The sequence below is a fragment of the Raphanus sativus genome, chromosome 5 (assembly GCF_000801105.2).
Source record: "Raphanus sativus cultivar WK10039 chromosome 5, ASM80110v3, whole genome shotgun sequence".
NCBI lineage: Eukaryota > Viridiplantae > Streptophyta > Magnoliopsida > Brassicales > Brassicaceae > Raphanus > Raphanus sativus.
The window spans coordinates 2890626-2904509 of record NC_079515.1 but is presented as its reverse complement, the minus strand read 5'-3'; the positions used below and the strand labels follow the sequence as shown (position 1 = coordinate 2904509).

General features: G+C 31.3%; 2 protein-coding genes across 4 annotated transcripts; one reads left to right on the top strand and one right to left on the bottom strand.

Moving 5' to 3' along the window:
- The first annotated feature begins 7417 nt into the window (after window positions 1-7417).
- Window positions 7418-9291, top strand: LOC130494815 (exopolygalacturonase clone GBGA483-like). The gene is made up of 4 exons (XM_056985612.1): window positions 7418-7682; window positions 7770-8084; window positions 8174-8689; window positions 8807-9291. Exons 1-4 carry the CDS (start codon window positions 7482-7484, stop codon window positions 9053-9055), a joined length of 1281 nt encoding a protein of 426 aa, XP_056841592.1. The 5' UTR covers window positions 7418-7481; the 3' UTR covers window positions 9056-9291.
- On the bottom strand, window positions 8083-13535 carry LOC108836377 (heterogeneous nuclear ribonucleoprotein 1). Of its 3 annotated transcripts, XR_008934254.1 has the most exons (5): window positions 13223-13535; window positions 12721-12958; window positions 11312-12635; window positions 8811-9087; window positions 8083-8676 (listed from the first exon to the last, which is right to left on the bottom strand). XR_008934254.1 is itself a non-coding variant. In XM_018609538.2 (4 exons), the coding sequence occupies exons 2-4, from the start codon at window positions 12940-12942 to the stop codon at window positions 10903-10905; spliced, it is 1560 nt and encodes a 519-aa protein (XP_018465040.2). In that variant the 5' UTR covers window positions 12943-12958; window positions 13223-13535; the 3' UTR covers window positions 10245-10902. The 3 variants fall into 3 exon arrangements, 2 of the variants coding, with proteins under 2 accessions (XP_018465040.2, XP_018465039.2); XM_018609538.2 differs by lacking the exons at window positions 8083-8676; window positions 8811-9087 and adding an exon at window positions 10245-10916; XM_018609537.2 differs by lacking the exons at window positions 8083-8676; window positions 8811-9087 and adding an exon at window positions 10245-10866.
- Between the last annotated feature and the right edge of the window lie 349 nt (window positions 13536-13884).

The following is a 13884-nucleotide window of genomic DNA, read 5'->3' as shown; positions in this document are numbered from 1 at the left end:
TTTCTAATACTATCAAGAGAATCCAATTCATGAAAAGTTAATTATTTACACTATGCATTGTGTTTCTGTCCATGTGCTCTCATGTACATATTTTGCAGTAACAAGAAAATATATTAGTGGGAAGAGGTTGATAAATCATTCATAAATTAAATTTTAGAATTACCTAAGTTAATGTATTTTTTAAATAAGATCATTTGTTAATGTTTTAGACTAAATAATGAATTATATTATTTGATTTATGCAAAAAACTCTTAATTATATTGGATGGTAAACTATGTGTCACTGAAATGTAATATTTTATATTACCAAATATTAGTAATCACTATTAAAATAAATAATTAAAATGTGCCTTACAGAAATATAGTAAAAATAGAGAAAAATTACATCTCGATAAACAATTAATCTCCAATTGGCCACTCACGAGCAGTCAAATGTATTTCACTCCAGAAGCTCCAAACTGCATATTGCCAGAAACAACGATCGCATCTCCACTTTTTTCTTGATCCATCTATGGAGACTAGAAATACTGGTTCTTCTATTCTGGAGCACCATCAAACGTATGAGATGTTAGCATTTATTCTTTCGAATACAGACAGAAACCTCCAAGATTTATCGTAATTCCAATGGCCTGAGAGTTCCCGAGCAGTGATAATGTGAGACATCCGATTAACATGTTCACGAGTAAAACTAGGATAATTGTAAACCAATCATCTATCATCAATGCTAAATGCTAAGTTCATAGTATAATCTACATATTTGGCTAACAAACATCTTTTATCAACAGCAAAATGTATTTTTTTCCTTCTTTCAGGAACTATATGGAACATGAAATTATACATAGCTCGTAATTAGATGTTCTCTCGATTACCCAAATGATAGTACATAAACCTGAATGTTTAACAACATCGACTTATGATCTATAAATTATTGCCATTTTTACAAAAAAAAAATACCAAAACTATAATTCAACATTGAATGTAAATGTCTATATTATAGTTAATTTGAAGCAATGTCATAATTGTTAGTATGTTACTGACAAAAGAAAAATTGTTAGTATGTCATGTCATTATTTATAAAAAAATGTTGTAGTACTGGTATTTGGCAAACCACTTTTTAAATAATGTCCACTAGATCTTGATCCGTGCAACCGCGCGGGTTTTATTTTTATTTTTATAAATATAAATATTTGTTTTAGAATAGAAATAGTAAATACTTCTAACATTAATCATTATATAACTATTTCAAATACAATAATTTCATAATTTACATGTTATAACTAATCAACTTTTTAAAACCGTATGTATTTGTCACTTCTTATTATATATTTATATTATTGTATATGCATTTAGCTAAAAAAAATATTCATGAGAAAACATATTTGAATTTGTTTTTGTATTTATTTTACGGTAAATTATGACCCGCCATTCAAAGCTGGATTTTATTTTACAAATATTTTTATGCTTATTTGTTTTAAATTATATTTAATTTTATTTTAGTTTTTAGACATGTATTATATAGTTTGCAATTTTAAGCCATTTTATCATCATATTTAAAATAAAAAGATATCATGATTAAAATAGTTACAAATATTTTATATTATTAACTTTAATGAAATACATATTAATTTTTATACATGTATTTTATAGTTTGTTAATGTTTACCCATCTTACCAACGTATTAGATTTTATTTTTGAACATAATATTTTATTCTTACGAAAATAAAATATATTAAATATATAAATTTATCAATTTAATAAAATGTTATTATATTTAGCTAAATATAATAATTTTCTTTTAATATGATTGATTATGATTATATAATAGATAAAATAGTTTTTATGTTTCATTTTATAGATGATAACTAAATTTATTAATGTATAATAATATTGCAAACTGATTTCGAAATTAATGAAATTATTTAAATATAGTTTTGAAAATGAAGATCTTGTAAAAATCTTTTAAAACAGATTTGTTAGAATTTTTTAATAAATATATTTACATTTAAAATGAAAAGATATCAAAAGATATTATGATTAAATTATTCTAAAGATTCTATATATTATTATTAATCTTAGTAGAATACATTTAATAAAATTTCTAAGTGATGTTCTAATTTAAAAAAGGGAAAATTGCCAATAGAGAACAAAAAAGCAAGGGTGTTGTCCCTTTGGTATAAATCCTTTTTTGTCCAATTTTTCTCCTTTTTACCCTTTGTATTTCTAAAAACTAATGAAATAAATACTTTGTGAATCAAAAAAAAAATTAAAAATATAAAGAATTAATAAAACACTTATATACACATGCTGGTATTTTTATTTTTTTCAAAAAGTTGATAAATAAAAATTTGAAAATACGTTCTACTAAAGGTAGAATGTGCCTTCTACGGAAAATGGTATAGTAGAAAGCGATTTCTAAAATAAACACGTTCATCTACTATTTTTAGAACGTACATTCTACTATTTACTAATTTTCTAAGAAAGTGGAATGCGCATTCTACTAATCCTAAAGCTATCTACTTTTCGTCCGGAAGCATTTTCTACTTTTATTAAGTATTCTAAATTTCGCGGAATGTGTTTTCTAAAATGTACTCTTCCGCCTACTAAAAGTAGAAAGCGTGTTCTAGATTTTTGTCAATGTTCTAAACTTTTAGAAGGCGCCTTCTACGGATAAGATACCTGATTTTGCGAAAATTAATGAAAAATTCAGTTAAGGAAATATTCTAAAAATCTCCTAAAAATATTCTAACTTCCTAAGACGTGTTATTTTCGATTTTACTTGTCAAAAAATTTTAAAAAATGATTATACATTGTCTTCTTCATTAATCTATGAGTTTTCCATAGTTTTTCTTTTGATTTTTTTTCACAAACTCTTATTCTCTATGATACATATCTATATAACATGTGGTGTTTTGAAATTAGGTGCATTTTTTTGTAAAGTTTAATTTTTATTTTATAAAGTTTACAATTTTTATTTTTATTAAAGTTTTATTAAAAAAAATTTAAAAATTTTATTTTTATTAAAAAGTTCGATAAAATTCAAAAGGTTACAAACATTTTAAATTTTTTATAAAAATAAAACTTTGTAAATTTTTCTTTATAAAGTTAGTTTAAAGCTTTTATTAAAAAAATTAGTAAGGTTTTATTTTTATTTTTATAAAGTTTAAATTTTTTATTTAATTAAAGTTTCACTAAAAACATTTTAAACTTTTTATAAAAATAAAACTTTGTAAAATGTTTTTTAATAAGTTTATTTAATGTTTTATTAAAAATTGTAAATTATTTTTATTTTTACAAAGTTTATTTTTATTAAAAAATTAAAAGTTTTATTTTATTTTCCCTTTTTAAAACGTTTTTAATTAAATTTTTTAAAAATTCTTTTAGTTTATTGTGTTTAATAAAAACTTTAAACAAAATTTATAAAATTTGTAAACTTTATAAAAATAAAAATAAAACTTTACAAAAAGTTTTTAATAAAAGTTTAAACAAACTTTAGAAAAATACATTTTAATTTTTTTTTTAATTAAAAATTTTGATAAAATTAAAAAGTTTACAAACATTTTAAACTTCTTACAAAAAATAAAACTTTGTAAACTGTTTTTTATTAAAAAATTGTAAATTATTTTTATTATTATTTTATTAAGTTTTAAAAGTTTATTTTTATTAAAAAATAATTTTTTTTTAATTTCCCTTTTTAAACGTTTTTAATTATTATTGTTTTAAATTATATTAGTTTAATGTGTTTAATTAGATTAATCAAGGGTTAGTTTTGGGATTATGAAAAAAATTATACTAAAAGGACAACTAAATGATAGTTTTATACTATAGGGACAACGATGCTGAATTTTTGTTCCGTTTTGGCAATTTTCCCTTTAAAAAATCACATATGAAAGAAGTAATGATTTCTGTTTTAATATATAAGATGAAATATATTTTAACCTTAGTTCTAACCATTTTGTACTTGAGAGTCGAAGAATCTTCGAAGAGCATTTAGTGTTCTAACATTGACCGTTTCTTTGTGGTGCCAGGCCAGCCTTGATCTAAAGCAGATCAAGGTAGTGTTTTAGAGGCCATTTTATTTTATATGGTTAGGGATATCTAATATATGATGTTGAATCATATAAATATTCATAATATTCGTCTCATTTTCATTGATTATTTAGATATTCTGATTTATCAGACATTGTACCCTACATTATTGTGCTTATGCATACAATCACATTCAATCGAAGGTATATTTTTAATAACAAGTATTGAAACAATGAAACCTAATGTAAACATATCATACACAATATAATTTAATATTAAATTAGAGAATTTGAAAGAGGGAGAAGCCGTAACTTTCAGGAGTTGATATCGCAGATTTGCGCTCATCCAATCTCAGCGAGTGAATTAGGTCAGGACCTGTTTTTTTTTTTGGGAAAATTGCCAATAGAGAACAAAAAAACAAGGGTGTTGTCCCTTTGGTATAAATCCTTTTTTGTCCAATTTTTCTCCTTTTTACCCTTTGTATTTCTAAAAACTAATGAAATAAATACTTTTGTGAATCAAAAAAAAAATTAAAAATATAAAGAATTAATAAAACACTTATATACACATGCTGGTATTTTTATTTTTTTCAAAAAGTTGATAAATAAAAATTTGAAAATACGTTCTACTAAAGGTAGAATGTGCCTTCTACGGAAAATGGTATAGTAGAAAGCGATTTCTAAAATAAACACGTTCATCTACTATTTTTAGAACGTACATTCTACTATTTACTAATTTTCTAAGAAAGTGGAATGCGCATTCTACTAATCCTAAAGCTATCTACTTTTCGTCCGGAAGCATTTTCTACTTTTATTAAGTATTCTAAATTTCGCGGAATGTGTTTTCTAAAATGTACTCTTCCGCCTACTAAAAGTAGAAAGCGTGTTCTAGATTTTTGTCAATGTTCTAAACTTTTAGAAGACGCCTTCTACGGATAAGATACCTGATTTTGCGAAAATTAATGAAAAATTCAGTTAAGGAAATATTCTAAAAATCTCCTAAAAATATTCTAACTTCCTAAGACGTGTTATTTTCGATTTTACTTGTCAAAAAATTTTAAAAAATGATTATACATTGTCTTCTTCATTAATCTATGAGTTTTCCATAGTTTTTCTTTTGATTTTTTTTCACAAACTCTTATTCTCTATGATACATATCTATATAACATGTGGTGTTTTGAAATTAGGTGCATTTTTTTGTAAAGTTTAATTTTTATTTTATAAAGTTTACAATTTTTATTTTTATTAAAGTTTTATTAAAAAAATTTAAAAATTTTATTTTTATTAAAAAGTTCGATAAAATTCAAAAGGTTACAAACATTTTAAATTTTTTATAAAAATAAAACTTTGTAAATTTTTCTTTATAAAGTTAGTTTAAAGCTTTTATTAAAAAATTAGTAAGGGTTTATTTTTATTTTTATAAAGTTTAAATTTTTTATTTAATTAAAGTTTCACTAAAAACATTTTAAACTTTTTATAAAAATAAAACTTTGTAAAATGTTTTTTAATAAGTTTATTTAATGTTTTATTAAAAATTGTAAATTATTTTTATTTTTACAAAGTTTATTTTTATTAAAAAAATTAAAAGTTTTATTTTATTTTCCCTTTTTAAAACGTTTTTAATTAAATTTTTTAAAAATTCTTTTAGTTTATTGTGTTTAATAAAAACTTTAAACAAAATTTATAAAATTTGTAAACTTTATAAAAATAAAAATAAAACTTTACAAAAAGTTTTTAATAAAAGTTTAAACAAACTTTAGAAAAATACATTTTAATTTTTTTTTTAATTAAAAATTTTGATAAAATTAAAAAGTTTACAAACATTTTAAACTTCTTACAAAAAATAAAACTTTGTAAACTGTTTTTTATTAAAAAATTGTAAATTATTTTTATTATTATTTTATTAAGTTTTAAAAGTTTATTTTTATTAAAAAATAATTTTTTTTTAATTTCCCTTTTTAAACGTTTTTAATTATTATTGTTTTAAATTATATTAGTTTAATGTGTTTAATTAGATTAATCAAGGGTTAGTTTTGGGATTATGAAAAAAATTATACTAAAAGGACAACTAAATGATAGTTTTATACTATAGGGACAACGATGCTGAATTTTTGTTCCGTTTTGGCAATTTTCCCTTTTTTTTTGGTAAACTAGGCTTGGGCATCCGGGTCTTCGGGTCGGGTTCGGGTTGGGTCTTGTCGGGTCCGGGTCTTTCGGGTCCTCGGAAATTAGACCCATATGGGTATTTATAATTTTCGGGTCGGTTCCGAGTCGGATCTTGTCGGGTCCGGGTCGGTTCGGGTCTAGAATTTTAGTACCCGTAAAACAGATATAATATTTGGGTATTATTCGGATCCAAGTCGGTTCAGATATATAAAACCCCAAAAACTCGAAATACCCAAACTGGACCCAAAAACTTGAAAAGTACCCAAAAAACCGTAAAAGTACCCGAATATTTACCTAAAATCAGATCTGAAAACTCAAAAAATATCTGAATACCCAAATTATATTTTCTGAAAATCTAAAATTACACTTAAAATTTGAAATTATACCCGAAAATACGAACCTAAAACTTAAAAAAAGATTAGAAATACCAAAAATATACCCAATCACCCAAATATACCTAATATATAAAATAAATTTTGGGTATTTCGGGTACCCGATCGGATCTCGGGTCGGGTCCAGGTCTTATCCAAGACCCGCGAGTCCAAAATAAAAAAATACATATGAATACTTATAATTTTTCGGGTCGGTTCCGGGTCGGGTCCGAGTAAAATGCCCAGACCTATGGTAAACGGTCAAGACCTGGTTTTTTGACATAACTCAAACAAAAATGTAGTTTCACCAAAGTTGAATTGGTCTAGTGATAAAAGGGTTACGACTGTAACTTTCTCTACCCGAATTCAATTCACCACGGTAGGAAAAACTATTTATAATGGCTCACTCAGAAAAAGCCAAACTGAGCCAAATTAAATTGCATCAAACTAAGCCAAATTACAACTTTTCTATATCTCCTGTCATTCACAAAACCGAACAAAGACTAAGTCACAAAACGGGATATAGTTCATTCTAAGATGAGATACAAGTTTTACAATTATGATGAAAGTATATTTACATAAAAATACATGTAAATACGTATGTGTTAAATACTTACATATTAATAAAGAAAGCATATTTACGTATATTTTTAGCAATATGAAAAAATGGAAGTTATATGTACATAAATAACATCCCATATTTAGAAAACGCACCAAGTCAGAAGGATCATCGTGCATGATTTGCTAATTCCTGTATGATTCTATTTTTAGCTATGTAGAAGGAGTTTGTGGTTTTCGTTTTCCTTCTGTGCTGCTATAAAACGGACTTTCATCTCATCATCAGAACCAAAAAACAAAAAAAAAACAAAAAAATAAATAAGAATCTAGTATTAAATAAGACAAAATAAAAGAGAATAAAAATGGTGGGTTTGCGCAGAGCAAAGACGGTACTTCTTGTACTAGTAGTGGCTATTTTGAACACAATAGCAAACGGGGCACCCCTTGATCCAGGACCCAAAGGAAGCGGCGCAGCTGCACCAACAGGACCCGCAGGAAGTGGTGGAGCACTTGACGTTAAAGCAGCAGGAGCCAAAGGAGACGGAACAACCGATGACACTGCGGTACGTACCAAATCTGATATTACACATATACATAGGTTTATTCTCTCTTATTTTATTTATTAGATTCCCTTATGGTTTTATATGTAGGCATTTTTGGCTGTATGGAAAACAGCGTGTGAAGCAGCAGGACCGAGCACGATTACAATGCCAAAGGGTGATTATTTGGTGAACAACATAGAGTTCTTAGGTCCGTGCAAGGGTCCTGTCACTTTGGAAATGCACGGCAATATGAAGGCTCCGGCTACGGTCGGTGCCACTAAGCCTAACAGCGGATGGATTGATTTTACAAATCTTGCTGATTTCACTTTGAATGGAAACGGAGCCATTTTTGACGGTCAAGGCTCCCTCGCTTGGAAGGCCAATGACTGCGCAAAAACTGGAAAATGCAACTCTCTCCCCATCGTAAGAACGTTCACTTTACATCAACTATAATTTTTAATGTTATAACTATTAGCAGTTTGGTGAGTTTATTATGCACTTTTTGGTAACAGAACATACGATTCACGGGTCTCACAAACTCCAAAATTATTGGCATAACATCAACGAACAGCAAACTTTTCCACATGAACGTTCTCAACTGCAAGAACGTAACTCTTGAGAAAATTGGTATTGATGCACCACCGGAGAGTCTCAACACTGATGGTATCCACATTGGAAGGTCCATCGGCGTGAACTTACTAGGGGCAAAGATTAAAACAGGAGATGACTGTGTTTCCATAGGAGATGGTACTGAGAATCTCATTGTTGAGAATGTGGAATGTGGACCGGGACACGGCATTGCCGTAGGGAGTCTAGGAAGGTACCCTAATGAGCAACCAGTCAAAGGAGTCACAGTGAGGAAATGCCTCATCAAGAACACCATGAATGGTGTTCGCATCAAGACATGGCCTGGATCTCCTCCTGGTATTGCCTCCAACATTATTTTTGAGGATATCACAATGGACAATGTTAGCACTCCCGTTCTCATCGACCAAGAGTACTGTCCTTATGCCGACTGCAAAGTTGGGGTATGTTACCGAATCAAATATTATAACAAAAATAAAAAACACACGTTATGAGAAACTAAAAAATTAAAGATTTGTCACGTCATATAAATCTAACTATCTTTATTAACATAAGTGTAGGTACCTTCTAAGGTGAAATTGTCGGACGTGACCTTCAAGAACATTAAGGGCACATCAGCGACAAAGATTGCTGTGAAATTAATCTGCAGCTCAGGCACGCCTTGCACTAATGTTGCTCTTGCTGACATCAACTTGGTCCACAAAGGTGCAGAAGGACCAGCTGTAGGGGCCTGTGCTAACATGAAGCCTGTTCTCACCGGACAGATGATTCCACCTGCTTGCACTGAGATCGCTAAATCGGGTCCTTGAATTTTATAGTCGCTTGTCCACCAAGCATCCATCTAATTAAGACACTTTGATTAATTAGACTGCGATGGAAAAGTTCTGATATATCACTCTTGTATTTATAATATCTTTTTGACATATCAGTGATGTGGATATCTCTAGAGAGAGTGACACATGACTGAGTAGTAAATTTTGTGTGATTCTCAATATACAAGAGTGCTTTAATATATATAATAACATTATTAAAATTTTGAAGTATTTTTGGATTATTTTTTCTATAAATTTAATTTAGATATTTCCCTGTAAATTTAACTTTCAGATGCGCATGCAGCACAGCTAGCTTGAATTATACTCTCTTTTTTATTTCTAAAACACAAATGTTTTTGTGGAAGCCCCCTTGGTCCAGTGGTTTGACTAAGGGTTCATTAATGTTTCTACAGCAGGAGGTCTGGGTTTCGAGTCCCAGTGTGGTGCAAGGAGTACCGTCACATAGGGTGGTTCAGGTGAGGTGATACAGTCAGTGATGGGTAGAATTGTCGGCTGTAAAATCGTCTGTAACGTTCTCATAGTTTGTAATAGCATAATTATCCAAAGTTAAAAAAAAAAACACAAATGTTTTTTATGATCTCAGACTCGTATAAAGTTAACACTATTTCTACGATTATGAAAATGCAATATGTATGACTTTAGATCATAATTGACACTAGACGATGACAAAAAAAAAAAGACACTAGACAGAATCTAGATACACAAACCAAATAATTTTTCCCAAAAACCTAATTTGCTTTCATTTGTTTGGTTGTCTCTTCATCATCTAGATGTGGTGAGTTTTCTTCTCTTGTTCTAATATAATATGCAGGTATGAGTTTATGATGTAGATTATAGAATAGATAGACAGATAAGATTATATAATCTTACGTATCATAATCTTTAAGCCAAAGTCCTAACACTTCACATCGGTTCATCGCCGGCCAAACTAACTCAAGCCTTAAACATACTGATCTATTAGAAATCTAGAAATTGGTTAAGGTATATTGTATAGTTTGGTTATATAAATCTTTGGTTTAGACTCTTAATATGAAGCTCATCGTCTCATATAATCAAATTGAATATGACGGGTACAGGAGTGTGTCGTACAACCTGAATGTTTTTGTCATTTCATTAGAACTTTTTTTCTAGAAAAAACAGCACAAGAAAAGATATAAATCAAAAATAAAATAAAATAGTTTTCTATAAAATAGAAGTACATGAACATAATAAAACGAGTTTTGCTTGCGTTCGCATAAGACATACAAACAGCAGGAGAAGAAAATAATCTCAAAGTGATTGAAAAAAAAGACTTATTCTCGAAAGCCCTACAATGGCTATAAATCCTCTTTTCCAATATCTCACACTATCAAAGAAAAAAAACAAGAAAACAAAAGAAACATATAACCTCTAGTACAATCTGCCTCAAAACACCAAACCTTAAGACATAACCCCCAAGAAGAAGAACCGTTACATGACAATAAAGAAAACTAAGGAAGAAGGATCATTCTTGTTTTTTTTTTTTTGTTTTTTTTTTGTTTGAACTCTTCTTATGTATTACTGCCTCGCCGGAGACTTGACACAGTTTCTACCGTCCCTCGTTGAAAGAAAAAAAAAAGAAAGCAGAAAAGAAAAAGCCTATGAAGAGGGAGGAGGACCAATGAATTTAGAAAACCAAACCATGAGGGATTTTTTTTCTGGTTAGCTCTAAGCTGATGATGATATGATCAAAGTTTTGTCCTCATGGGCTTTGCTTTGTATGAAGATAAATCTAAGAGATTCCAGATCAGTTCACCTTGATGGCTCGCCTACAATATCGTGGTAAAAAAACAAAAACGAATGTACTAAGTAGCAATTCCTGCAACAAAAAGGCGAGAAGAAATGGAGGATATAAGGTTAAGCTAGTTTCTCTACTTCCTAGAGACTATGGTGTGAGCAAATGCATATAAGGTTTAAGCTAGTTTCCTAGCTCCAATGAGCGCATATCTAAAGCACGGAACAAACGTTTCCCTGGTGAACTAGATAACAGTAGTGATGCAAAACTAGATACTGACTTTTAGCATTATGTATGCAAGCAACTTGTTTGTATTCCAGAAACTCACTATTTAGTTCAAGATCCTAAACAACATGGTTTTATCATCAAAATCTAAGCATACATAGACCATTCCTATTATATATTCCCTTACTAACCAACTAAGCTCATGTCATTCTTTAGGCAAATACAATCATGTCTTAAAAAAAAAATCAAATTACCTCTGTTTGGTTGTCTCTTGTTCACACTGTAACTGCCAACATAACCTGGAGATGAACTTCTACCTGAAACATCAGAGGAAGGACCTCCTCCTCCTCCTCCAATCCCATAGCTAAAAGAAGCAGGCCCTTCCGTCTCAGGCGTCGGTGATCTCCACGTGGGATCACTATACACCGCACCATTCCCATAAAACTCTGCAAGCCCTGCTCCATCGTAACCAATGTTGTTGTTGGCAGCCGAGGCAGAAGAGAATGAAGAAGACGACGGCGCTGCCGCCGCCTTGCTAGGAGGCCCTATGTTCCTCGCTGCATATCCACCTGCTCCCAACCCAAAGCCAGACTCACCGTTTCCTCCGTAACCAAACTTCACATTCTCGTTACTACCAACAACAGCATTGTTTCCACCTCCTCCAGAAGCACCCCAGTTTCCAAATGGACCGCTAAGAGTGTTGTTCCCACTTGTTGATCCTCCTCCTCCTCCCATGTATGTATTGGAGTTTGAGTTTAAGTTTGTAGCGCTGTTGTTGTTGTTGTTATAGTTAAGACCACCGTTGTTTCCCCATAGGTTCCTTGTAACCGAACTGAAGAAGGACGAGTTTCCTCCTCCTCCTCCTACTCCATTGCCTCCTTCATAACCAACAGCAGGACCAGGACCAAACCGGTTTGTGTTCCCAATGTAGTAAGGGCTCATCCCTCTCCCATAGTCCACGTTTCCATTAAAACTCGTACCTCCACCAAACCCCGTCTGCTCAAAGTTCATATTCATCCCATAGCCAGAACCAAAATTCGCAAACCCGCTTCTCCCAGCACCAACCGGACTAAACCGACCATCCATCCTAAGCCCGTATCCACCAACCGCACCCGGATTAAACCCTTGAGCATATCCATTCAAAAGGTTGTTAACCCTATTAACCCCATAGCTGTAGCCAGCACCGAGAGGACTACGAGCTGGACTAGGAGACATCTCCTTGGGAACAGCCCTCTTGACCTCAACCATCTTACCGTTGAGTTCATGGAACGTCTTGAGCAGCACTTTCTCAACTGCATCCTCGGAATCATAAGTTATGAATCCGAAACCTCTAGGCCTTTGCGTGTTGTGGTCGTACATAACAACCACGTCGGTGGTCGTCCCGAACTGCTCAAAGTAGGTCTTGAAATCGCTTTCAGTGACGGAAGAAGGTAACCCTCCGACGAATATCTTCCTTGTGCGAACTACTCCTGGACCACCACCACCACCACCGCCACCAGGTGATCCTTGGATGCTGCTGCTGTTGCTTCTAGTCACCATGTTCTGGTCATCTCTAGGAACAGCCTTCTTGGCTTCAACCTATAACACACACACAAAAAAAAAGTGATTAATTTGCATAAAGAAGCTTCGAAAACAAGTTACATTGTATAGAAACAAAGCATACCAATCTGCCATCGATGTGATGCTTCTCGGTGATAACAAACTCAGCAACAGCTGGATCAGCAAAGACAACAAAGCCGAAGCCACGTGCACGGCCCGTGGTGCGATCTTTCAAGATCACAGCTTCGATGACTTCACCGAACGTGCTGAAATACTCCTTGAGACGTTCCTCATTGGTGTCCCAAGATATCCCTCCGATGAACAGCTTTCCATTGTCGGATTGCATTTTTTCTTTCGCTCCTCTGCACATCGGAACACATTAAGCTTTCATCAGATTCAAAAAAAAAAACATAAAAGCTTTTTTTTTTCTTTCAGATTTGATCGATTGTTCCGAATCTGATCAATCAACACACATCTAACAACGACCGAAAAGAGGAACTTTGGATTCAATACAGATCCGGAACAAGAGATCCTGTCGGAGAGTTTGATCAAAGGATCCTTACAATTAAAAAAAAAACACGAATCAAAATCTCAGATCAAAAGAATCAAACTTTTCGAAAACCCACCAATCAGATTAAGAAAACCCAGATGCTGAATCTCGTCGAGGGGAAGGCTAAGATCTGAGGAGGATAGGGGCGATTTGAATAGAGGGCATAACTCAAACCTGCCCCCCTTTTTGTCCACAGAAACGAACGATTGAGAGAAGAGAAGCAAAGCAAACACACACAAATGAGAATGGTTCTGTTCAATCCGATTCAAACCGATTTAACTCAATTTTCAATGGCGTCAATCGAAAACGTACTGAGAAAGATAGAGAGAGAAGAGAGGAAGGAGAGAGAGGGAGATGTAGAGAGAGAGAGACAAAGGCTTTTCGGGTGCAAGAAGAAGAAGATATGTCTTGTCTCTGTATTTATATATAAAGGGTTAAGTTTTTTTTTTTACATCATTACAAAAGCTATGTGCGTTTGTAATAAGGAAATTACGGAGTCTTGTTTTCCCCTTCCAAATTTTATTACACGCAACTTTTTCTTCTTCACGGTTGTTGCCATAAAAAGAAATATAAATAGTTTGGAAATATATTTAGTTTGTACTTTGATTAAACAAAAGAATAGATTCATTAGAATATTGCTCAAGTCTAAACTGACAATGTCTTGAATAGATGATTGCAGTTGATGATGTTTATTCACATGATTTATTATGTAAAAAATGTGATTGTGCTTGTTTTGCT

Coding starts and splice junctions, on each gene's coding strand:
- LOC130494815 (XM_056985612.1), top strand. CDS start 7,482: ATGGTGGGTTTGCGCAGAGCAAAGACGGTACTTCTTGTACTAGTAGTG. Junction 7,683..7,769: donor GAACAACCGATGACACTGCG/GTACGTACCAAA, acceptor TTTTATATGTAG/GCATTTTTGGCTGTATGGAA. Junction 8,085..8,173: donor AATGCAACTCTCTCCCCATC/GTAAGAACGTTC, acceptor TTTTGGTAACAG/AACATACGATTCACGGGTCT.
- LOC108836377 (XM_018609537.2), bottom strand. CDS start 12,942: ATGCAATCCGACAATGGAAAGCTGTTCATCGGAGGGATATCTTGGGAC. Junction 12,636..12,720: donor ATCACATCGATGGCAGATTG/GTATGCTTTGTT, acceptor TGTGTGTTATAG/GTTGAAGCCAAGAAGGCTGT.